General features: G+C 50.9%; 3 protein-coding genes across 4 annotated transcripts in view; 1 reads left to right on the top strand and 2 right to left on the bottom strand.

Moving 5' to 3' along the window:
• SETD2 (SET domain containing 2, histone lysine methyltransferase) overlaps window positions 1-17674 on the bottom strand; it is a 66882-nt gene extending 49208 nt beyond the window's left edge. The window contains exons 1-2 of the mRNA XM_065054871.1: window positions 17101-17674; window positions 3090-3105 (exon numbers count right to left, since the gene is read on the bottom strand). Coding sequence (XP_064910943.1) covers window positions 3090-3105; window positions 17101-17138 — 54 coding nt within the window. The 5' untranslated portion in view covers window positions 17139-17674. The remainder of the gene's footprint in view (window positions 1-3089; window positions 3106-17100) is intronic.
• LOC135578770 (uncharacterized) lies at window positions 17673-24694 on the top strand. Its single transcript, XM_065055049.1, has 2 exons — window positions 17673-20564; window positions 21229-24694. Exon 1 carries the CDS (start codon window positions 17760-17762, stop codon window positions 18942-18944), a length of 1185 nt encoding a protein of 394 aa, XP_064911121.1. The 5' UTR covers window positions 17673-17759; the 3' UTR covers window positions 18945-20564; window positions 21229-24694.
• KIF9 (kinesin family member 9) overlaps window positions 19962-24879 on the bottom strand; it is a 32872-nt gene continuing 27954 nt past the window's right edge. For both annotated transcript variants that reach the window (XM_013370305.3, XM_065054962.1), the window contains 3 exons: window positions 22397-22512; window positions 20289-20393; window positions 19962-20184 (listed from right to left, as the gene is read on the bottom strand). In XM_013370305.3, the coding sequence (XP_013225759.2) occupies window positions 20077-20184; window positions 20289-20393; window positions 22397-22512 (329 nt within the window). In that variant the 3' untranslated portion in view covers window positions 19962-20076. The remainder of the gene's footprint in view (window positions 20185-20288; window positions 20394-22396; window positions 22513-24879) is intronic.

The following is a 24879-nucleotide window of genomic DNA, read 5'->3' as shown; positions in this document are numbered from 1 at the left end:
AAGAAATCATCTTCTCTAGGACACTAAGAGCTCGGGATCAGCACCACAAAAGCCGCTGTGCCAGAGCTCGCCCGGCTTTGGAAAACAGAGTGAGTTCAGAGCAACAAAATTCCTTCAATGTGGGAACCTCTCACCTTCCAAGATGCATGGATCCGAATCCCAGATTAGCGGTTTTCAAGATCTAACTCCTGGATGGGTGCTTTTAAACAACGCCATGGCTAAAGGGCGTCAAACGGTGAGTTTGGGGGATAAAGCGCGTGTCCAAGCGCTTGCCCAGCTCCAAAACTCGCTCCTCTCTCCACGATCATCTCGCAACCGCCTCCGGAAAGTCGCGCTGAAAATAACGCGCCGCATATTTACCCAGCCTGGCCTTTTTCCAACTGGTTTAAAGCTTCGGGCTCATCTGCACACAGGAAGGTCCCCGAAGATGAACGCTGCGGCATCGCTGTTGCCGATGGTGTTTACCCCCACGAATCCAAATTGCATTAGTATAACTGTGTCTTGCGTCCAACAGAAACAGTTGTAGAAGGTTTTTGGGGGGGTTTACCCCATAACTTGGCAGCAGCAGCAGTTTCCCGCGACCCACAGTCAATTATTACGTGCTTTGTTATCCTTTAACTTTTGTAAAACAATGCGGAGCTGCTCAGGCTAAAGGCACCGTAGTCAATTATTAAATAAGACAGTGGTGGAATGGAAACCCCGTCCCATTCTGTTTGCGCCGCTGAACATTGTATATACAAATATATCCTGGGTTTTTGATGAAATACATGGGGTTTTGTTTTAATTGTGAAAACCACATCATGTTCTGTGTGTCATTAGTCTCAGCGACTCAAACCAGCGCGATGAACACATTTGATATTCACTCCGGGAAAAGCAAAATCTAACTATTTTTAACTGGGTGCCATTCCACGGGTGCTTTCAAATGAATGTCACGGCTAAACGAGCACCCAAAGAGCAACCCTGGAAAAAACCCACGTCCATACGTTTGCCCGGCTCTGAAACAGGCTCCTCTCTGCACGGCCGTCTCACAACCGCCTCCGGAAAGGCAAAAACACCCTTCTCAAAAGAATCCACGCATCAGAATGACCCAGAGACCAACACACAAGTGTGTATAAATGTACAGGACAAAACTGGGGGTTCAGCCCATTTGGTACGAGTTTCTATGGGTCTGAATGCTGCTGAGACCTCCCACTCGCAATACACCGGGCTCAGCCTTTAAAGAGCAAGGAAACAGCATTTTGGGGGTTTTCTGTGTTAATTATTATCCCTGTGTGACCAAAAATTCACACCTTTTTACCCCCAACTCGTGTATATGTCTTGGGATAATGGAAAAGTAAGAGATCGGATTCCTATTTCCAACCATATGATTAAATATAATATCTACATCTATCAAGAGATATAGATATTTAGATGTAGACATGGCTATAGATATAGATGATATATAGATGATCCAGATGAGATATACATATATAGATATAAATAAAGAGATATAGATATAATAGAGATATATAGATATAAATAGATATTGATAGATATAGACATAGATACATGATATATAGACATAGAGATATAGAGATATAGATGATCCAGATGAGATATAGATATAGATATAGATATAGATATAGATATAGATATAGATATAGATATAGATATAGATATAGATATCGATATCGATATCGATACAGATAGATATAGATATAGATATAGATATAGATATAGATATAGATATAGATATAGATATAGATATAGATATAGATATAGATATAGATATAGATATAGATATAGATATAGATATAGATATAGATATAGATACAGATATAGATATAATTAGGAGATATAGATGTAAATAGATATAGACATAGATAGATAAAGATATATGATATATAGACATAGATATATAGATACAGATATAGATAGATATATGATATATAGACACAGATGATCCAGATGAGATATAGATATATAGATATCAATACCGATACATAGATATAGATATAGATATATGGAAGGAGTCTCCACAAATCCAAATTGTTACCAGAGACTGGATTCACCTATTTTACCAACAATAAATCTAAAAAACAATAATAAATGTATATTTAAAAATACAGTGAATACAGTGCATTGGCATTCAAGAGTTTTCTCTCTCACTGGCACTTTTGTGAAATTATTTTATGTGCAAAATTACAGTTACGGGCAAATTTATCTATGGAAACGTGCCGATTGTTTTTGAAAGTGTCACTTCCAGCGCAACAGATCTGAAACCTGAGGCGCACGTGAACAACTGGGCTCGGATCCACCCGCCTGCACCAAACACGCGGCCCGAAGGTAAAACAGGAGCCGCTCAGACAACACATTTCAGAACAAGTGGTTCACCCTCACGTTCTCACTCTTCCAGGGTTGGTTTTTCCTTAAATAACACCAAATTAAAAAAAAGGCACGACTTAGACTTTAATCACACTCCGCAGGCAGCTTTTGAAATTGAATAGGTAGCAATTACTGGCAGAAGTTCTCCCTCCTTTCATGTTTTACACAGAGGGAACGTTCCCCAAAATGTTGCTGTGGGTGTTTTTTGCACGATAAGAATATTGAGCGCAGATACACACGATTACTGAAGCAGCTCCCGCTTCGCTGGGAACACGAGGAGGACGTTCAGACCTGGTCCTACAGCACCAAAACCTCTTAGCAGCACTCGCTCCTATGCTGGGATATCACAAGTTGTTCCAGGCCCTCCAGATTTTCTCCTTTCCCCTAAAATCCATTGAGCCAGATAGAGCAAAACTGCCTTTTTTCACGCATTAAGTCCTTAAATAATCATCATCTCACAGAGCAGAAAGCGGCATCTACCTACAGCGAATGGTTCAAGGGCACCGTTGTGCTTTGCTATCGCATCCTGGTGTGTAGACGGCAGGATTGGAGTAGTTTTCCTTCTTTCCTGGATTTAACCACTGATGAACTTGCTTTATTTGGACTCTCGGTCTCTCCAGACTCAAGAAATCCATAGGTTGGGTTGGGTTAATGGTTAATGGTTAATGGTTAAGCAGGTTGGGTTAATGCATCTCAGGAGCTACAATGAGAAAGGTTTTACTCACCTCATTTTCTTCTTCTCTATTGGAATCCAGGCGAGAAAACATGCAAAAGAAAAAATAAAAAGAAGGCGTGAACATCAGGCAAAAACATGAAATATAACGTTGGATCCCGGCGCAGCGAATGGGACGGATGAGGGACACGGAGCGAGGGCGACGCCGATGACCCGACCAACGGCACCAACGGCCGAGCGGAGACGCCAACCGTCCACCAAGGGGACACCTGTTCACATAGAACGCTGGAAATTCGGCGAGGACGCGGACAGAGCAAACCTTTGGTGAGCAAACGCCGCCTCGGGGGTCTCCATAGGGTCTCCAAACCAACCAGAACGCGGGGTAACGCAGATGTAAAAATCGCAACATTTCAAGGTAGGAAGCTGATTTTAATACTTTCTTTAGCAAGCCAGAAACAGTGGAAGTATTAATACCTGCCTCTCATCGCCAGAAATTAAAGATACTTATGGACTGCTCAACGACCTGAGCCCTGGCTGTTAACCATGACGCTTAGAATTAATTAATCAGCACTTCAGCAGCTAGATGCTCAACAGTTAATTAATGTGAAGCGTTACCTTGATCCCAACCCAACCTGCCAACGTTCTGAACTCTGCTTCTCTACGTTCTTCGCTCCCATCCCATGAGGAAAACACTTTCTCCTACACGGAAGGTGAAGGAACAAGAACACGATCGTTCTCTTCTTGCTTTGGAAACCTTTTGGTCCTCAAATGAAAACTAAAGATGTGAAAGTTTCAGCCGTTACCAACGCGCCTTAACCAAGATGTCAACAGCTCATCTGTTATTTCTTCAACCAGACATCCAAAAGAGCTCTGAACGTTCCAACGCAAAAGGTCTTTTTGTTGTCGACCGTACAGACACGGGGAAGTTTTCAGTTGGACCTTTGGGAGGCTGAGGTTGGGTCTGGGAACAATTTCTTCCCCAAAGGGCTGTGGGGCATTGAACAGGCTGCCCAGGGCAGTGCTGGAGTCACCAGCCCTGGAGGGCTGGACAGACGGACATGGGGTGGGTCACGGTTGGACTCCATGATCTTGAGGGGCTTTTCCAACCAAAACGAGTCGATGATTCTAAATTTAATCAGCTTTTGAGACAGAATTCGGCGCCGTCGTGGTGATGCAGTGGAAGATTTCCTGCAGGAAAGCTGCACAGATTTCACTTTGGCTCATCGAGAAGTATCAAATTCTAGTAAAAGAAAGTCAAAGCTCCTGGTTTCTGCGTAGCCCGGGAAATAAATACCCACCTCCCCAGTTAGAGCATCAGAGAATTGGGACCAACCTGCCAGAAAGGGCGACCACCAACAGTAACCAACTCCTGCCTCTAAGAAGGCTCATGTCCAATCAATAAAGCTCATCAATGGGTTAGAAATTAACGTTTTTCATTGATGAAACACAAGTTTAAGCGAGTTGTAGAGTGCACGTGTGTGATTGAACGGGGTTACGCAAGCCCTGAACTCAACACTGACGCAGAGGAGCCCCCTAAGAACGGCACTTTGACACAAATTAGTGCCTAAATAAAGGAGGTTTCATCTTTAGGATCACAGAAAATGAAGTTTCAGACCCCAGGGCACAAACACTGTTGACAGTCGTGTATTTTGAGCGTTAAACACGAGCGTTTACACGGGGTGAGAAGGTCCAGTGTAGCCAAGACCCAACAAGAACATTGGACTCGATGATCTCAAGGGTCTTTTCCAACCTAAATGAAGATTTTCAAGCCATCGATCACCAAATATGTTGTGACAGAGCAGAGAATAACAACCAACAGATGAAAGCTGGTGGTCCCAAACCAAAAGCAGAACATAACGCAGGTTTAACAGCTAAATATTGGGAGACAAGTAACGAAGTTTAGTATTTATAATTAATATCCTGCTTTAAGAGTGAAGGAAATTATTCCTCTCCATCCATTTTTGCTCTTGTTGCTGAAGTATTGAATAAAACCAGTATTAAGGGAAACACTGGCACGTGCACAAAGTGGAGGTGTCCAAAAACAGGGAAAAAAATTGCGATATGCTGAAGGGGATAAAAGCCAATTGATCTGGCTGCTCGGCAGCGAGAGTCGGGGGCAATTCCACTACTTGAGAATATTGAAAGACAGAAAACGGCGAGGAAGGGATAAAAGAGAAGAAATCACGTTAATTCAATTGGTTGTTTAAAATAAAATACGCAAGAATGAAGCAGATGTGACATCACTGGGAATGGATCTTGTATGGACATCGAGGCCTATGTGAACAGTTTAATTTCTTCTGGACAGAGAGTGAATGTCCTGTATCCAAACGAGCGTGGTCAGCAGGACAAGGGCAGTGATCCTTCCCCTGTGCTCTGCATTGGGGAGGCCACACCTGGAGTGTTGTGTTCAGTTCTGGGCCCTCAGCTCAGGAAAGAGATTGAAGTGCTGGAGCGGGTCCAGAGAAGAGCAACAAGACTGGGGAAGGGACTTGAGCACAAGCCCTATGGGGAGAGGCTGAGGGAGCTGGGCTTGTTTAGTCTGGAGAAGAGGAGGCTTAGAGCTGAGCTCAGCACTCTCTAGAACTACCTGAAGGGCAGTTGTAGCCAGGTGGGGATTGGGCTCTTCTCCCAGGCATCAGCAATAGGACAAGGGGCCATGGGCTTCAACTCTGCCAGGGGAAATTGAGGCTGGAGATGAGAAAGCAATTCTGTGCAGAGAGAGTGGTCAGGATTGGAATGGCTGCCCAGGGAGGTGCTGGACTCACCGGCCTGGAGGTTTTTAAACTGAGATTGGACACGGCACTTAGTGCCATGATCTGGTCAATGGACTGGAGTTGGACCAAGGCTTGGACTGGATGAGCTCTGAGGTCTTTTCCAACCCAGTCCATTCTGTGATTCTGTGAATGATTTCCAGAGAGGGAATATTAAGTATTTCCTCACTGCGGTGGAAATTTAGGCATTTATGCACCAGGAGCTTTTTCCTCCTGAATTAACCAGCAGCAGAAACTCATCCCATGTCGCTCAGGTGCCCACGTGCAGCTTTAACCTGAATAAAAGGAGGTACCTGGCATGAGTTATTTCCATTTTCAGCCTCTTCCATCGCCCCAAAAATATATAAATAGATTTCCAAAATTAGCGTCGCCGTTCACTCAAAAAAACCTTTTTGGCAAATTCCTCCCACGCTGGGTTTGGAGTTATGTAACATCCTCACCTTAGGAGGCTGAGGAAGGAGCGGGATCCATCCTAAAACCACCCAAAAACCATCCCAAAACATAAGCTGGAGCTTTTCCAGCAGCTCTGCAGCCACAGAGGGTTCCGACAATCCCATTTGTTTCCCTCTGCTCTCTGCAGGTACATAAAAGGAAGATTATCATGAAAATGAGCATTGAATTAGGCACTTAGCGGCTCGTTTATGAGAAAGGGGTCGTTAAAACCCAAAATCAAACCCAAAATCAAACTCGAAGCAAAGCAACTGCACCATCTTTTCTCTACAGCAGCCCTACGTATTGGTATTTTAAAATCGAGAAATGAAAAACACTCTGGCCCTTAAGTAAAATTTAAAAGGACAATTTTGCCACTCAGATCTGATGAATTAACGCCAGATATCGGTCGGGTAAGAGCAAAACGCGCTTGCACGCACCCCACAAATACACAATTTGCACCCAAGGCAGCAAAAACCTCACACCATGAAGAGTTTGTATTTACAAGAAACGTGTTTTTAAGTCTATAGACTCGGTTTCCTACCAAAATTCTTTCTATAGATGAATCAATGGCCTTACGTATTGTTCTTTTTCCATGTTTGTATCCCCTTGGCTTTCCCGCTCCTGGAAATGTCAATAAAAAAGAAGGTGTTGTTATTTATTTCAGCAGCTGCAGCGTGTCTGAGGTTCTTGAATGCGACTCCTCTCCTTTTGCAGCCGGAATCCACACTGTGGTCTGAACTAAACCCAGGTTTTGCTTATGCTAAAAAAGCCAACAGAAAACCCCCCTCAGACCAGCAAACGCTGGTTTGTTAAGAACAAAACTTGAGCCTCACCTCCCATTTCTCTTTTTGTTTGCTTTTTGTCTTTTTTTAAATTTCCTTCTTCTTAAGAAGGACAAATTTGGAAGCCTAAAGCTCTTCTTATCTAAACATCTGCAAGACTAACAAGGCTGCAAAGCCCAGCTCAGCACACCTTAAGCTGGCGTTAATTAGCATCTGAAAGCCAAATCGCCCTTCTTTCTGAAAGAAAAGAACCAAAATGCAAAACCTCAGCACTCAAACTGCAGGGAATTCTCATTTTAGACTGTTTTCCTTAGGCTGGATTAGGTAGAAATGATGTCAGCAGAGGGATAAAGATGCTTGTCTGTATTTCTCATGGATCCACCAGCACGTAACATCAAAAACTCTATCCCCAACGCCACAGAAAAGCAAAAAGGACAGAAATAGAAATAATTCAGGTGGAAATTTGCACTTCCAGCAAGGTCCTAAGGGCAAAAAGGGAATTTTTAGGCCGATTTTGCAGCAGAACGGGCAAAGTTGGCACCTCCAGGCTCCCATGTTCAATCGCTGCTTCTCCTTCAGCTCCCACCACTCAACAATTTGATAAAGTATTTCCAGGGCTGAAGCGTTATCGCCCGCTCGGTTTATTAGTCCCTAATGTGGCCGGTTGGAGATAAAAACCAAGGACAAACGTGCCTGCAATTCACCGAAACGCGGCGCCAAATTGCTGGGAAATCTTTTGTACCCAGCGCTGTACTTTTCGTATCCAAACACCTAAAAACCGCGGCGAAACAACTGGATAATGTACAACCAGAAACAGAACAAAACAGCGGGGAAGTTAATGGACAATCCTGCTCCTTCCCCCCAAAAACACACGGAGAGAGGAAAGGGTAAAACATACTAGGAACGGGGGGGGTGGAATAAATAAATCACTAACGGTATCCAACATCTTATTTAAACAGAAGCTTGAAAGGCGGCCAAGCGCTGCAGAAATGAGGTCAAGGTAGCGACGAGCGCATCCCCAAATTCAAACCCTCCTTTTCCTGAAGCAAAAACCTGCGTTTTCTTTCATTTACAAAAAAAATTATAAGGGCCGAGTGACGCCCTGTGTGGTTACAATAATGTCAATAAGGGATTTTTTTAAAAATATGTGAATTACTGTTGTATGGAGTCACCTCCTAATACACCCCCCTGAAATGAACTTTATAAATCAAAATAAAACCCCAGACACAAGCAGTTTCGACACCAGATGATGAAACTCGACTACTGGAGCTGCCGCTTCAGCCCAGGGTCCCATTTCTATCTGTCCAGAGCGGATTCAAAAGGAGCTAAAACACAATACGCAGAACTTAGAGCGCTATAAATATTCACTGTGAGTGTTTCAACTCTATTCCCTGCATCTGGGGAAAATATACGCTAAAAAAAATAACACGGCGTGAGGTAAAATGTCTGGTTAGCGCCAGCAAAGGGATTTCTGCCCAAGCTTTCAATTAAATCCTGGGTCTGGCAAAGCCCCTTCCTGGGGTAAATCCACCCGATAGCAACCAAGGCCTAAAGGGAAGAAATAGAAAGAAAAAAGGGTGATTTTGGAAAACAATTTGGTTTTTCTGCTGCTCTCCTTGCAAAGGAGGGCGAGTCTGAGAAAAGACATCAGTAGGACCATGTGGAAAGACAGAGGTTTGGGGGTATTTTTTTTAGGAAAGCTTCATATTTTAACTATCCAGCTATCTCTGCGTTAATAATATTAGCGGTTTAGAGAAGCTACGACCTTCTGCTTCAGGAAAAAGACACAGTTAAGAAATAATTTCCACTGGTGTCCAGTCTTGCGCTCCAAGATTCCCAAACTCACCACAGTTCCCGCTCTCCCCTCTCTGCCCAGTGCCAGGACGGGTCCAGGGAAATCGAGTTTAAATCGTGACAAGAATCATCGGAAAATCCAGCTGGAAACGGTGACAGGAATCATTGGAAATTCCAGTTGGAAACTGTGACAGGAATCATCGTGAAATCAACTTGGAAATCGTGACAGGAGTCATGAAATCCAGTTGGAAGTCCTGAGAGGAATCATCATGAAATCCAGTTGGAAATCGTGAGAGGAATCATCATGAAATCGAGTTTAAATCGTGACAGGAATCATCATGAAATCCAGTTGGAAATCGTGAGAGAAATCATCGTAAAATTGAGTTGGAAATCGTGAGAGGAATCATCGGAAAATCGACTTGGAAATCATGACAGGAATCACCATAAAATCCAGTTGGAAATCGTGACAGGAATCATCATAAAATTGAATTTAAATCGTGACAGGAATCATCATGAAATCCAATTGGAAACTGTGACAGGAATCACCATAAAATCGAGTTGGAAATCGTGACAGGAATCATTGTAAAATCGAGTAGGAAATCATGACAGGAATCAGCGTATGCAACGAGGGATTTACCGACACGACGAGGACGGGTGAAGAGAGCGACGGCGCCAAAGAGATGGGACAAGCCCGGCTTAACTCCAAACCACAGCTTATGGGAGCTTCAGTCCTTGGAAAGCTTCTTCCTCCTCCTCTTGTGGGAGCAGGAAGGAGAGATCTGAGCAGCAGGGTTACCCGTCCTCCCACCAGCACAACTCCCATGGGGTGGCACTGCAGATAAACCCTGCCTCAAAATCACCTCCAAGCCAGGCAACAAAAGGAAACGTTTCACATGGACGACAACACTTAAAACCGCATTTTCCCCACCTGATGCAATCAATTCCTAAAATACCTGCAGGCCCCAGAGCCGTCTGTCTGTCCAGGGCTGCCCCTGGGAAAGGATGAGGCTGGATCTAACAAAGCTGGGCTTTATCAGCTCTGGCTTATCAGCTGCAGAAAGATGAGGGGTGGTTTGGCGTCCCTACAAAGAAACCCCCAAAACATTAAAACCAACAGTCCAGGGCAGCTTTACAAAGCCATAAACATTTTCACCACCTCCTTGAACCGTTCGCAACAATTCAAAAGGCTGAAATCAACCTCCTTCCTACAGCCAGGGTTAGGCCAGGCTTAAAATCTGAAGCTCTGCAACAGCCTGTGTGCAAACTGAACGAGTCACTGAGGTGTTTTACCCCCATTCTCAACATCCCCATCCCACCTTTATTTATTTCCAGCTTCTTCAGGCCACGGACATTTTAAAACTGGAACAGCAAGACCCTGACGCTGGTTTAAGCGCAAACGTCACCACGACACAACCGGGCATTATTTTTTTTTAAAAACGGCATAAAACCAGTTTTAGGACTCGCTAAGCTCGTGTGATATATCCCGGTGACCCCCAGCACACACCCAGGGGATTCCATGAGCCAAAATCGCTCGTCACCACGAGAAGCGGCAAATTTCTAACGCTCAACTGCAGATTTATAGTAAATACCCTCCGAGGATACAATAAATACGCTCGTTAAGGGAAGGAGAGAAAACAAGCGGCAGGTTTTTGCAGAATTCCCTGTCCTTTCTGTCAGGATCTGGTGGGGATGGTCACGTTGGACCCGACTGTGGCGGCGCAGAATCCGCGGGCGCCACCAGGTTATTCAGCGACATTCCCAGGCTTGGAGGGAAAACAAATCAGTAGGAAAATAACATAAAAACAAAGCAATTTGTTTTGTAATTTTGCTCAAATCCCATCCCACGTAATCACCGGGTCGCGTGGAAAGAAGTTCAGCGTGTATTGAACTCAACTGTTCTAATTAAAAGATGGTCGAGACCAGGGAAATATTTATAATTGCAGGATTTAAATGCTGCTGAAAAGCAAAAGGCTACGGCCGGCACATGTTAAACCGACGCTTCCTGAGGGAGGTGAGGAACCTGAAAGCAGATTGAATTTAAAATAATAACAACAAGAACAACAAGAATGAAGAAGACTGAAGGAGGAAGAAGGAGGAGGAGGAAGAAGGAGGAGGAGGAAGAAGGAGGAGGAGGAAGAAGGAGGAGGAGGAAGAAGGAGGAGGAGGAAGAAGGAGGAGGAGGAAGAAAGAGGAGGAGGAAGGAGGAGGACGAGGAGGAAGGAGGAGGAGGAAGGACGAGGAGGAGGAAGGAGGAGGAGGGAGGAGGAAGGAGGGAGGAGGAAGGAGGACGAAGGAGGAGGACGAAGGAGGAGGACGAAGGAGGAGAAAGAAGAAGGAGGAAGGAGGAGGAGGAAGGAGGAGGAGGAAGGAGGAGGAGGAAGGAGGAGGAGGAAGGAGGAGGAGGAAGGAGGAGGAGGAAGGAGGAGGAGGAAGGAGGAGGAGGAAAGAGGAGGAGGAAAGAGGAGGAGGAAGGAGGAGGAAGGAGGAGGAGGAGGAAGGAGGAAGGAGGAGGAGGAGGAAGAGGAAGGAGGAGGAAGGAGGAAGGAGGAGGAAGGAGGAGGAAGGAGGAGGAGGAGGAAGGAGGAGGAAGAAGGAGGAGGAAGAAGAATATAAACCAATATAATTTTAAAAAAGGGGATTTTTACTCTTCCTTCAGCTCCTGAACCCACCAATAGGAACGAACCTTCAGCAGGTGGCACCTGATGGAGTTTCACTGCAAATTCCTCACCTGACCTTAAAAATAACCCCCCCGGGCTCCTAAAACGCATCGGAAATCAAGATTGTTTGCAGAAGTGGAGCTGCTCCAGAAGCCAAACGGCACCGGTGGCCTTGGGGACGTGTCCAAGGCGGTGGCACCGGGGAGGTGGGAACAATGATTTGTCACCTCCAGGGTCCCCTGCACCCCAAGCAGAAAAGATTCTTGAAAGACGCTTCGCACAGAGACTGGAAAATTAAACTTCAGTGTCTTCTTTCACTTTATAATTCATAGACAGACAAATAACACCAAACGCTTCCTTAAATCACCATATTTAAACCTGTGCTCACAGAAAGTCCCGTCCTTACCCTAAATTCCCCTAAATTTAACGAGATGACACTTCCAATAACGAGCTGTCCCTAAATTAAGAATCCACAGGATAGAAACCGCAACACCGTCCACCCTGAAAAACTTTGTCGTCTTGGTGCTATGAATAAAACCCTGAGCTAAGCTTAAGGTTGCTGCTCGAACGGAAAAGCCTTGATGTATTTATTTCTTAGAGCGATTATAGATGAAGTTTAATCTATTCCACAAGTCGAGTCAGCAGACGTGGAAAACTTGGGAGATGCTCTTCATTCGATAAAACAAAATACACCCATGTTTCCCGCCTGGGGAAGCAAGCGCTTTCAATTAGACTGGTTTAGTGAGATTAAGCCTGGCCTAACGCTCTGCGATGCTGCAGCCGCTCGCTGGGACGACACGAAACACAAGGCGGGGGAATTATTGTAGGAATAGATAAATTTAACCCTCTTCACCCTCTTTTCTACCTTCTGTTGGATATCGACGCTGCGGAAAGCGGCAAATGCTCAAAATAATGTTTCTGCTGAGTCCAAACACCAGGTTTTTTGCTTTGAGATGGATGTTTAAAGTAGGAAAAATATCAAGAAAAGAAAAAACAGTATTTTTCAGCAAGCGTCCTCCCCAATCTATAAAAAACGGAGCCATTGAGTGAATTTTTGGGGATGAATCCTACCATTTCTGGCAAGGAAAACCCAAAATGTAAAGAGCGTTGCAGCTCTGGACGCCCCGTCCTTCCACGGCTCGGCTCATTAATAAACCTCAAGAATCACCTAAATAACAAAACGCAGCCTGTTTATTAATGGGAGGGTCAAATACGTAGAGCAAATATTAATTTTCTTTAGGTTTCTGTGACTTATTAAAAATCACAGAATCCCAGAGTGTCAGGGGTTGAAGGGCCCTGGAAAGCTCATCCAGTGCAATCCCCCCATGGAGCAGGAACACCCAGATGAGGTTACACAGGAAGGTGTCCAGGCGGGTTGGAATGTCTGCACAGAAGGAGACTCCACAACCCCCTGGGCAGCCTGGGCCAGGCTCTGCCACCCTCACCCCAAACAAGTTGCTTCTCAAATTTAAGTGGAACCTCCTGTGTTCCAGTTTGCACCCATTGCCCCTTGTCCTGTCCCTGGTTGTCACCAGAAGAGCCTGGCTCCATCCTCCTGACACTCCCCCTTTCCATCTTGATCCCCAGGAATGAGTCCCCCCCCAGTGTCCTCTTGTCCAGCTCCAGAGCCCCAGCTCCCTCAGCCTTTCCTCACACGGGAGATGCTCCACTCCCTCCAGCATCTTGGTGGCTGCGCTGGACTCTCTGCAGCAGTTCCCTGTCCTGCTGGAACTGAGGGGCCACAGCTGGACACAATATTCCAGGTGTGGTCTCCCCAGGGCAGAGCAGAGGGGCAGGAGAACCTCTCTGACCTACTGACCACCCCCTTCTAACCCACCCCAGGTACCATTGGCTTCCTGGCCACAAGGGCCCAGTGCTGGCTCATGGTCACCCTGCTGTCCCCAGGACCCCCAGCTCCCTTTCCCCTACCCTCCCCCTGTCTAAATATACACACCAACAAATTATATTTAGAATTAAGTCGCCCACGGCAGCCGGTGACAGGAGGTTGGTTGGGTCTGCACCTCCGCTTTAAACCATTGCGAGGAAAATATTAAATCACAGAGGGAAAACTACTTGGAATTTAAAATATACTGTATGGTTAGGCGACAGATGTTAAATTTCTTCATTTTTGAGAAATTCAGCTGCACCCGAGGCCGCGACATTCCCCAAATGGTTCCATGCTCCACCATAGAGAAGCGCCATTGATCTACAGACCTAAAATGTTGAAAACTAAAGGCGAAAAGTCCTCCCAGCACATTCACACAGGGCCGGCTCCCGGAAAAATGCACTTTTTCCCCATTTATAGGCATCTGAATTGGCAGAAGGACGAGACAAGAGGTTTTCATCCCTCTAAACCCAACGCTGAGACCGACCCAAGTCGGGCACCACAAACCAGGGAGACGGCGATAAGGGAGAAGTTTGCCTGATAACTCACTGGCCGCTCAGTCTCGCGACCAAGACAAATTCAGGTATATAAAGAGGATTTTCTTGAAATAAACCAACTTTTCGGAGACCAAACAGCTGAAGCGTGGAGCTGAACACCCCTCGGGTGGCGAGAGACGAGTTTCTCCTTCGCTGCTCTTGATTTCACGCCCCATGGGACCATCGTCAGTCGCTTAAACACAGGGGAGAAACGTTCGAAAGGAAACACAGATGTAAAACCAAACCTTTCGCTTCCACCAGCATCTCCCTGATAGATCAGAATAAGCTCAAGGACCCAAACTGGGATATTTAACCAGAGCACGTTCGCCGGGAGCTCCCGCCTTGTGCCGAGGGCACCCATGTTCCCAATCGTTTTCCCTCTTGATCCATATCAAGTCATTTCAACAAAGTCATTGGGGTGTTGAAAGGCACCAAACCCCCCATGGGCACCAGCAGCCTGCGGAGATGCGGGATGGCAGGAGAACCGTTTTCCCCCAAAACTGAGCGAAATTCAAGCTGGGGAGGGTACAGAACAAAATGCAGATCAACACGTTTTCAGCTGCAGCATCTTTGGTTTCCATCATAATGTCCAGATGCCAAGTGAAGAACTTCTTGGGACTCCCAATGCCAATGATCTCGCCCCGTGCGATGACCCCACCAACGCGTCACCTGTTTGAGAAGCTCTGATCTCGGTGTCTTAAGCGCTCGCCCGTCCCAGGTTTGGCTGCGCCTTTACGGCTCCAGCAACGGCACAAAGAGACGAAGTTTCTTCTGCTTACGGCCAACGATACAAACATCCATCAAGAATCGTCCCGGTTGGAAGAGACCCCCACGATCATCGAGAGGTGCAGGTGGGCAGCTCCACGGAGAAGCCGCAGGCCCCACGTGGAGCTCGGTGGCGGCTCCGGTTCGAGGCGAGACGAGCTGGTTTTGCCGGGCGCTGAAGTTGTCAGGAAGCCGAGCTCTGGCTGACGAGCGGGACAAGGAGCACGAGCAGCCGGCTGAAAGACGGAAAGTTTCTCTGCTTGTAGGAAAACTCTGGTAAACACCATCAGCACGGGCTCCGGTGGAAGTCCAGCTCCCCAAACCAACGTCCCACGTCCTCCCGGTGCGGAGCTCCAGCCCAGCAACAACATCAGGTCCCTAAAATCATCCAGCGTCGGGTTGGACGGGGCTTTGGGCAACCTCATCAAGTGGAAGACGTCCCTGCCCATGGCCGCGGGGATGGACTAAACCATTTCTGAAGGTCTCTCCCAACCTGAACCATTCCACGAATAATTCCCATGGAAAATAAAGCTGAGCCTGAGGATTTACAGGCTCCGCTCACACCACCGGGCTGTGCCAAATGTTCTCCAAGCACCCAACTCCAACGCTACGAGCTACGAGAACAACTCCTCCAAAGAACAAACCGCCCCGAGCAGCAGCAAACGTCCCACAGCCGTCACAGGTTGGTCTTAACGCCGCACTTCGCAATTAGAATCGGAGAACGTCCTCGGTTGGAAGGGACACGCAAAGATCACCAAGTCCAAGTCCAGGAACCCACCAGTTCCAGGGACACCCCATAGGGCACATTTCTAATACTGCGGCGTTTGAGAGCGGGGAAGGAGATGATGAACCTCAAGACCCCCCCACCTTTGAATTAAACCACCACTGAGCTACCGCAAATAACCCTTTTCTCCAGCTAAAAGCACAGGCGCTGAGCGAGCTCATCCTCATTAACACACGCCACTAACGAAGCGACCAACGCGACTCCCAGGCAAGGCTCCTAAAAGCACATGAACGCCTCCTGGCAGCTGCCAGAGCCCCAACCCGGACCACACACCCCAACAAAACCCCAAATCAGACCAATAAATGATTATTTCTTTTAAAAAGTCATTAGAGAAACAGATCTTCCTTCTTTAAAGAGCCCGGGTTTGCAACACGGGGTTGTTTTAGACAACAAGCGGCAGCGCGATACAACCTGTGTGCTTCTAACCACCACGCTCGGTGTGACACCGAATCCCACGCGCCAGCCCGGCGCCCGGATCCCTCACGCTCCAAACTAAAATGGGAAATACCTAAATCAGGCTAAACACTTTCTGGACCGGCAGTAAAGTTGTTTGAACCCAGAGAGGCGCTCGGGACGGAACCGTGGCTCCCCGCGGGGGTTAAATCAGGTGCGGCGTTTGCTCCGGGCTCTCCCGTGCGGGGAGAAAAGCAGGAGGCACGTCTATAGCAAAACACAACCCGGATTCAACGGCAAATCCTCCGTGTCTGGCTAACGTGAGGAGGCTCGGCCGCAGCAGCGGTTCGGCCCAACAGCCCCCGGGGCTGCAGGTGGGCGCAGGCGGCACTCGCTCGTTCGCTCGGAAAGGTTCGCTCTGTCGTCCTTGCTCAAAACACGCCATGTTTTTAAGCTTTGCCCTGAGGTGCCACGGGCCGGGTCTCTTGGCTCCTTCCACCCCAGAGCCGCCACACGCGCCAAGTTTATGAAGCACCCGAATCCTTGGCCAGGGAGGTCTAAAAATGTAAAAATAGTGTTCAGACTGATAAAAAAGGGGGAGGAAAGGCCAGCGATACGGGCAGGGACGGGAGGGTTTGCTCAGAAGAAGCGGTGTCCAGGGGGTTACTGCAAATCCCCAGCGGAGAGAACCAGAGTTCACCGGCCATTAGGCTGCTCCTTCCTCCTGTCAGAAAATGGGGTGAGGGCAGGGGGTGCTGGAGGGAGGATTCAAAGGGTAAAATAAACACGGGGCTCGGGAAGCCCTCCGCACACCGGAAAAAAAAATAAACATAATAATAAAGGTGCGAAAAAAATGCCCCCCCCGGGGAGGCCGGGACACGTCCGCACTCCCCGCCCGGCCTCCCGCCCTCCCCGCGCAGCCCCCGGGCCAGGGGAGGGCGGACAGGGCACGGCGGCCCCGCCACCCCCGGCCCGGGCCCTCGGCAGCGCCCCCCCCCCACCCCCCCGCGCCGCCGCGCCGCCCCGGCCTTCACCCGCCGGCGCCCGGCCGCGGCGCTCACGCGAGCCCGGGGATGCGCGGCCTACCCCGGCCGCCAGCCCGCCGCGCCCCGCGGACGGAGGGAAGCGGCGGCCGCGGCGGCAGCGCCCCGGTTCCCCCCTCCCCGGCCACGGCGGCTCCCCGCGCGGCTCGGCCGGGCCCGGCGGGGCCTTAGGCCGCGGTGCGGGCAGCGGTCGCGGCGGCCCCGGCGCGGCCCGCGCTTACTCCGGGGTCGGGTGCTCCGGGTCGTAGAAGTCCCCCATGGTCGGGCGGGCGCTGTCGGGGGCAGGCGCGGCCCCTCGGGCGGGCAGGGCCGGGCCGCGCCGCGGGGGAGGCCCCTCTCCGCCCTCCCAGCCCGGCGGGGGCTCCGCCGCCGCCGCCGCCGCCGCCGCCTCACATCCTCCGCCGGGCCCCGCGCTGCAGCGGCCGCCGGCGGGGCCCCGCCATCCGCGCCGTGCCCTGCCCTGCCCTGCCCGGCCCGGCCCGGCCCGGCCCGCGAGTCCGCCCCGGCCGCCCGGCTCCTCCTCCCCGCCGCGCCACCGCGCCGCCGCTCCCAGCCCCGCTCCCAGCCCCGCTCCGCTCGGCTCGGGGGCCGGGGAGCGCCGGGACCGGATCAGCCCCGGGATCAGCGCGGCCACAGCGGGATCGGCGACGGGGCCACCCAGAGCTCCCCGGGGCCACAGCGGGATCGGCCGTGGGACCACCGGGATCTCCTTGGGATCAAACACCCCCGGGATCAGTGAGATCTCCCCACCATCCCTGGGACCACACCGGGATGAGCCACAGCACCACCGGGATCTCTTTGGGATCAGTCACCCCCGGGATCAGTGAGATCTCCCCACCATCCCTGGGACCACACCGGGATCACACACAGCACCACCGGGATGAGCCACAGCACCACCGGGATCTCTTTGGGATCAATCACCCCCGGGATCACTGAGATCTCCCCACCATCCCTGGGACCACACCGGGATCACACACAGCACCACCGGGATGAGCCACAGCACCACCGGGATCTCTTTGGATCAATCACCCCCAGGATCACTGAGATCTCCCCACCATCCCTGGGACCACACCGGGATCACACACAGCACCACCGGGATGAGCCACAGCACCACCGGGATCTCCTTGGGATCAATCACCCCCCGGGATCAGTGAGATCTCCCCACCATCCCTGGGACCACACCAGGATGAGCCACAGCACCACCGGGATCTCCTTGGATCACACTGGGATTACCCCTGGGATCACGGAGATCTTCCGGGGATCACTGGAACCACGTCAGGATCAACCACAGGGTCACCAAGAGCTTCCTGGGATCCTTGGGACCACAGCGGGATCAGCCATGGGTCACCACGAGCTCCCATGGAACCTGGGGACTACAGTGGGATCAGCCGTGGCACCCCTGGGATCACTCCCAGGATCACTGAAACCACGTCAGGATCAGCACAGGGTCACCGAGAGCTCCCCAGGATCCTTGGGACCACATCGGGATCAGGTGCAGCGCCACTGCGATCTCCTCAGGATCGCACCAGGATCACCCCCAGGATCACCGAGATCCCCCCAGGATCAGCCATGGGTCACCGAGAGATCCCCAGAATCAGTGGGGCCTCAACAGGATCTCACTGGCATCATCTCCGGGATTGACAGGATCAAGCAAGGGATCACAAGGATCACCAGCCCCCGGATCATCCCTGGCACAGCAGGGTCACAATCAGGGATCACCCCGGGATCTCTCAAAACCGGGGGCACCAGCACCCCAGGATCACCCACTGCCCAGGACATCAGCACCCCAGGATCAACCCTGGATCACTCCCAGGTCACAGACACCCCGCGACAACCCCGGGATCTCCCCAGGATCCCCCCATGGGATCACAGCCCCGACCCCGGGTTATTCCATTTCACCGGCTTCCCAAACCCCAGGGAGAGCTCCCCGACTGAGCCGCAGCGCCCCAGGACACCCACCAGCTTTCGGGGGGCGATACGGACCCTCCCGCCCACGAGGAGCCTCAAAACAACATTCGCAGTGCCCAAAACTGAGATTTTTTTGCTCTTTTTTTTTCCTTTATAACCTTTTGGAAATGGATCATTTCAAAGAAAAGGTGTTTTCTAGGCTGTCCCCACAGCACTTCTGGGGAGCGGGTGCCATTACGGTAACACGAGAGAGCTGCAACAAACTAAACCAGACCAAACAGCTCAGACTAATTAATTTTCCCGGTGTTTCACATTAAACGAGGACGGCCCGTGGAAAACCTCCAACCCAGGCTGCTTGAATTCACGGACGTTCCCCACGGCTGGTGCCCGATTTGGCAGCGGGTCTGTTCGTTCCCCATCCCATCGCTCAGCGGGGCCCAAACTGCATCACCCCCTAAAGGGTTTTCCAGTAACCCCAGTGATGCTCCAGTGGGTTTCCCAGTAACCCCAGTCACAACCAGACCCTGCGTGTTCGCCGCTCAGGCCGTGGCGACAGAGGGTGAACGCTGAGGGCCACCAAAACTCGTAGGACACCTAAATATGGTGGCTGAGACTTTTATTGTGTGCAGAGACAAGTGGAAATTCTGAGGAGCTGGGCCCCTCCGTTAGGCCAAGCCTGTAGCTTCACCAGCACATGTATATGTACAAATATATAGGCTCACGTCCATACGGAGCCGTGCTAGAGGCAGCGAGAGCGACGTGTGCTGCTTGTTGTCACCAGAGCTGCCTGGCATGGCACCGGCTGCCGCCGTCATCGCCCAGGCGGGTATTCAATTAATGTATTGTTTCGTGGAATCGTTTTGGTTGGAAAAGCCCCTCAAGATCATGGAGTCCAAGCATTCACCCACCCCATGTCCTGAGAACCTCGTGTCCGTCTGTCCAGCCCTCCAGGGCTGGTGACTCCAGCACTGCCCTGGGCAGCCTGTTCAATGCCCCACAGCCCTTTGGGGAAGAAATTGTTCCCACATCCAACCTCAACCTCCCCTGGCGCAACTTGAGGTTGTTTCCTCTTGACCCACCTTGAAAGCATCGAACTAGCAAAGAGGTGACATGACGCTCCGTCAGGAACAAGCCCGGGAGGCCTTTGCGGTCAGTCCAGATGCACAAAGTTGGGTGGATTTGTTATACTTACTCTTTATTTTTTATAAATCTATCGCGGAGAGGAGCACGAGGCACTTTGAGGTGCCGTTGCTTGTTGAATAGCAGTTTCCAGGCTGAGCCCAAGTCTGCTACTCAACGTGCAGAAACGACAAGGGTTTTGTCTTCCCGGCAGCCGTGATGAGCCCGGGTTTCCTCCGCATTTTCTCAAGGGACGACATGGCTCTGCTGTACGCGTGCTGGCAACACAAAACCAAAAAGGGTTGTGAACGAGGGCTCGGTTCTCAGAGCAGAATTCTCTACCTGTAAAAGCTGCTTAGAAGAAACACCCTCCAAATTTTACCTTTTGATCCGTCTTCATCTTCGCCCTGTAGAAGGAGGCGGAGGCCGGGCAGGCCGGCAGCAGCGCCTCCTGCAGCTGCTCAAACCGCTCCTGCACGTCTTCCTCCTGCCGCCCGAAAAACAGACCCCGCTGCACGTGAGAAACGAATCCGGACACAGCGAGGCCAACCCGTCCCGCTTGCCGCACCCAGCGCCCATTCAATAATCGCTCCGAAGCGAGAGGTCCCCCCTTCCCACGCCTTAGCGGAGCAGATTTGGGCAAAACCCATCTTTTAAGGTACCAGCTTGTGTGGTGTTTCCGTGCCGGATTTGAGGATAGAGCAGCAGATTCTTAGCTATAGTGGTTCATGAGGAGCCTGGAGAAGGTGACGGTGAAATTTTCATGTGGTAAAACGCGGGTGGCCAAAGCGAATCAAACCAAGAGCAAAAGGTGAAATGAGTTCGAGCTGTAAATGAAGAGCCAGGCTGGAAAATGGTTCTAAGTAGGATCATAGGAAAAATGAGGTGGTTCCCTTGCAGAGCCAGGATAGGCCCCAGCACGGCCAGTAACACCCACTGGGAGCGGCGGTGAACGGCCCAGGAGAAGAAACCGGCTCTGAGCAACAGGGACGGTTTATCCACCGCCTGCAGAGCTGTGCTGTAAAATCAGCACCTCAGTGCTAACAAAGCAGCGTCATCTCTGGGGTGAGAACTGATGTGATGCCAAGAAATCCAGGGCTGGAAACCACTAAGGGGGTTTCTATGAATACATCGAGTAACTCACATTATTAAAAGTGACCAGTGATGGGTTTTCTCTTTTCCCCAAAAAGTGACATCCCAAACCTGTCCAATTAGTCAGGGTTTTCTTATTGACCTCACTTAGGTGCATCAGTTTATCCAAAAATCTGGTAGATCACATTCTGTTCAGAAGTAAACTCACTCCAGTTTTCTCTTTCTCACAGCACTTTTGTTATTCGTCAAGGGAATGAATTCAGTAGGATGGGAAGAACCTGGCTCTGATCAGCTGGAAAACCCGTCACTTGCCTTTCGGGAGTAAAGAAAATGCTCCGATGAGATTTACAGTAAAAATAATCAGACACCTGGAGACACAAGAGTTTCTGTATCAGTTTTCCTGCTAAAAAGGCAAAGCCACCCTGTCCCCAGCTACACGTTGGCCAGAAGTGGGGCTGTGGCTTTAGGAAAGGGGTCGCACTGCTCACACCTGGTTTTAGACCCAGTTTTGGGCCCCTCACGCCAAGAAAGGTCTTGAGGTGCTGGAGCGAGTTGAGAGAAGGGAACGGAGCTGGTGAGGGGCTGGAGCACAAGTGTGATGGAGCGGCTGAGGGACCTGGGGGTTCAGCTGGAGAACAGGAGCTGAGGGGAGACAGGGACACAAAGAAACGGCCTCAAGTTGCACCAGGGGAGGTTGAGGTTGGATGTGGGAACAATTTCTTCCCCAAAGGTCTGTGGGGCATTGAACAGGCTGCCCAGGGCAGTGCTGGAGTCACCAGCCCTGGAGGGCTGGACAGACGGACATGAGGTTCTCAGGACATGGGGCAGTGCCGGGGGTGGGGGAACGCTTGGACTCCATGATTTGAGGTCTTTTCCAACAAACTGATTCCATGATTTAACAATGAAGAACAAAACCTGGAACAACTTCAGAGGAGAATAACGCCAAGACGAAGTCTGGTAAATGAGAAGCTTAAGAGAAATGTGCTTTGTCAGGAACGACAAAAGCCCCCGAAGCCGTGGTTTCTAAACCGAGGGCTGGCCCAGCACCAGTTGCCACAACACGGAACACAAGAGTTTGGCTGTAAACGCCGCAGACCAGCCTCCCCGCCACCCCGCACCCCTGGCAGTTTGCCTGCTTCCTGATCGTCAGCAGATGACCACGTACTTCAATCGCTCTGTCCTATTTTAGCCTCTTGATGGTAGAGCTAACGTGAGAGCAAGATGTATCTCCAGACAGTTGCTCTTGCATCGCAGCAGATGGCATTTCAACGCCAGCCACTCTGCTCACAGACAGGGACAATGTTGCTGTGTCCTCCTCCCACGGCCTTAGTCGTGCCCTCCTTACCGTGCCACGTGTGGAAATCAAGGAGAATAAGCGGAGCTTCCAGGACAACTCACCAGGCACGTGACTCTGTTGATGGGAATCATTCCAGGTCTGATGTTACCACCGGGCTTCAAAGCTTCCCGTAAATCCTTAGGGATAAGGAAGGACTCGTTGTACCAGATCTCAAACTCTGCAAAGCAAAGAGGGGGAGACAATAAACAGGAGTGTGAAGAGTGAAGAGACAAGGGTGGGATGGCCAGCAGGTCCAGGGAGGGGATTGTCCGCCTCTGCTCTGCCCTGGTGAGGCCACATCTGGAATCCTGGGTCCAGTTCTGGGCTCCCCAGTTCAAGAAGGACAAGGAATTACTGGAGAGAGTCCAGGGAGGGACACAAAGACACTGAGGGGTCTGGAGCATCTTTGTGATGAGGAGACTGAGAGAGCTGGGGCTGCTGAGCTGGAGAAGCTGAGAGGGATGTGATCAGTGGATCAATATCTCAGGGTGGGTGTCAGAGGATGGACCAGACTCTGTTCAGTGGTGCCCAACGCCAGGGTGAGGGGCAACGGGCACAGACTGAAACACAGGAGGCTCCATCTGAACATGAGCAGAAACTTGTGTGCTGGGAGGTGCCAGAGCCTGGCCCAGGCTGCCCAGAGCGGGTGTGGAGTCTCCTGCTCTGGGACATTCAAACCCCCTGGACCGACCTGTGTGATCTGCTCTGGTGACCCTGTGTGATCTGCTCTGGTGACCCTGTGTGATCTGCTCTGGTGACCCTGTGTGATCTGCTCTGTGACCCTGTGTGAGCAGGTGGGCTGGGGGATCTACAGGGGTCCTGCAACCCAACCATCTGCGATTCTATGACTCCTGGTGTTTCTGGCTCCCTGTCCATGTATCAGACGGGACCTCAGTGCTCTTCAACTCCCAGACAGGACCTCATTGCTCCAATAAACTATTAGAAAAGCGAGTTGACAAGGACAGGGCACGCTAGCTGTGCTGCTGCCTGTCCTCACTGCCTGTGAGGCGGCTGGGACGTGGCAGGTGGCCCTGGGGACAGTCCCCTGGGCTTGTGGAGGTGGCTGGCCAGGAGATGGCACTGCTCCTGCGTCCCGGAGATGGGAGCCACCCAGCTGGGAGCTGCCCATTTGGGGTGCTCAGCACGTTTGGGGGTCAGATTTCAATGCTCAGTGCCGCTTTCCATCCCGTAATAGCCGGTGATAACACCGAGCAGGTGCTGCGATGCAGCAGGAATTTTGTCCCTGTTAATACTGGGCATTTCCCAGCTGCTCCGTTCCCTGGCACGGTCCCCACGGCACAAGGGCTCACGGCCCCTGGAGAAGACGCTGCTGCCCAGGAGGGACCCCAGGAACGGAGCTGCTTTCTGGGGGGGAGTCAAGAGGGATCAACAAGAGTCAACGAGGCCAAGTGCGGGGTCCTGCACTTGGGTCACAAAAACCCCATGGACGCTGCAGGCTGGGGAAGAGCGGCTGGAAAAGGACCTGGGGGTGCTGGTGACAGTGGCTGAACATGAGCCAGCGTGTGCCCAGGTGGCCAAGAGGCCACCAGCATCCTGGCTGGTACCAGCACTGGTCTGGCCAGCAGGCCCAGGGCAGTGACCGTCCCTGTGCTGGGACCTGGGGGGACAAACCATGAATCCTGGGGGCAGTTTTGGGCCCCTCACGCCAAGAAAGGCCTTGAGGTGCTGGAGCGAGTGGAGAGAAGGGAACGGAGCTGGTGAGGGGCTGGAGCACAAGTGTGATGGAGCGGCTGAGGGACCTGGGGGTTCAGCTGGAGAACAGGAGCTGAGGGGAGACAGGGACACAAAGAAACGGCCTCAAGTTGCCCAGGGGAGGTTGAGGTTGGATCTGGGAACAATTTCTTCCCCAAAGGGCTGTGGGGCATTGAACAGGCTGCCCAGGGCAGTGCTGGAGTCACCAGCCCTGGAGGGCTGGACAGACGGACATGAGGTTCTCAGGACATGGGGCAGTGCTGGGGCTGGGGGAACAGTTGGACTCAGTGATCTTGAGGGGCTTTTCCACCCAAAATCATCCTGTGATTCTATGAAGCACAGAGCTCTGCTCTCACAGGATGCAACACCACTGGCACTGTCCCCTGGTTTTAGCGCTGCAATGACCTCTTTGCTCTGGGATGACACAGAGAGTGAATGAGTCCATGCCCGTGCTGGAGCACCCAAAAAATGCCCAACCTGGATCCAACACAAACCGGTGGCAAAGCTTCTGCACAATTACACTTGTCCCTGTCTATCTCCTGGAACAAGCCACGCATTTCTTTCAGCGTGGGATGCACTGATGGATCCAAGTTGTGCTCTAGCAAGTTTGTGGAAAATAAAGCGTTGCCATGTGCACAGCATCAAAATGTTTGGGACTCTGGCATTCGCGCCCCTTCTGTTTTGCATCATACAGGACAAATCCAGGGATGCTGCAGGACGGCGGTCACGTTAGCACAGACTCAAAGTGCGCAGCTCGCAGTGGAAACAGCGCGAGTTTGCAGGGCTGGGGCTGAGCGGAGACGTGACTCACCACCACGAGGGCGCTGCTCGT

The sequence above is a fragment of the Columba livia genome, chromosome 2 (genome assembly GCF_036013475.1).
Source record: "Columba livia isolate bColLiv1 breed racing homer chromosome 2, bColLiv1.pat.W.v2, whole genome shotgun sequence".
NCBI classification, from domain to species: Eukaryota; Metazoa; Chordata; class Aves; order Columbiformes; family Columbidae; genus Columba; species Columba livia.
Note: the sequence above shows the minus strand (reverse complement) of the source record. Positions and strands in the feature narration are given on the sequence as shown.

Excerpts from the sequence above, each read along its gene's own strand:
- LOC135578770 (XM_065055049.1), top strand. The coding sequence starts at position 17,760 with ATGAGCCACAGCACCACCGGGATCTCTTTGGGATCAATCACCCCCGGG.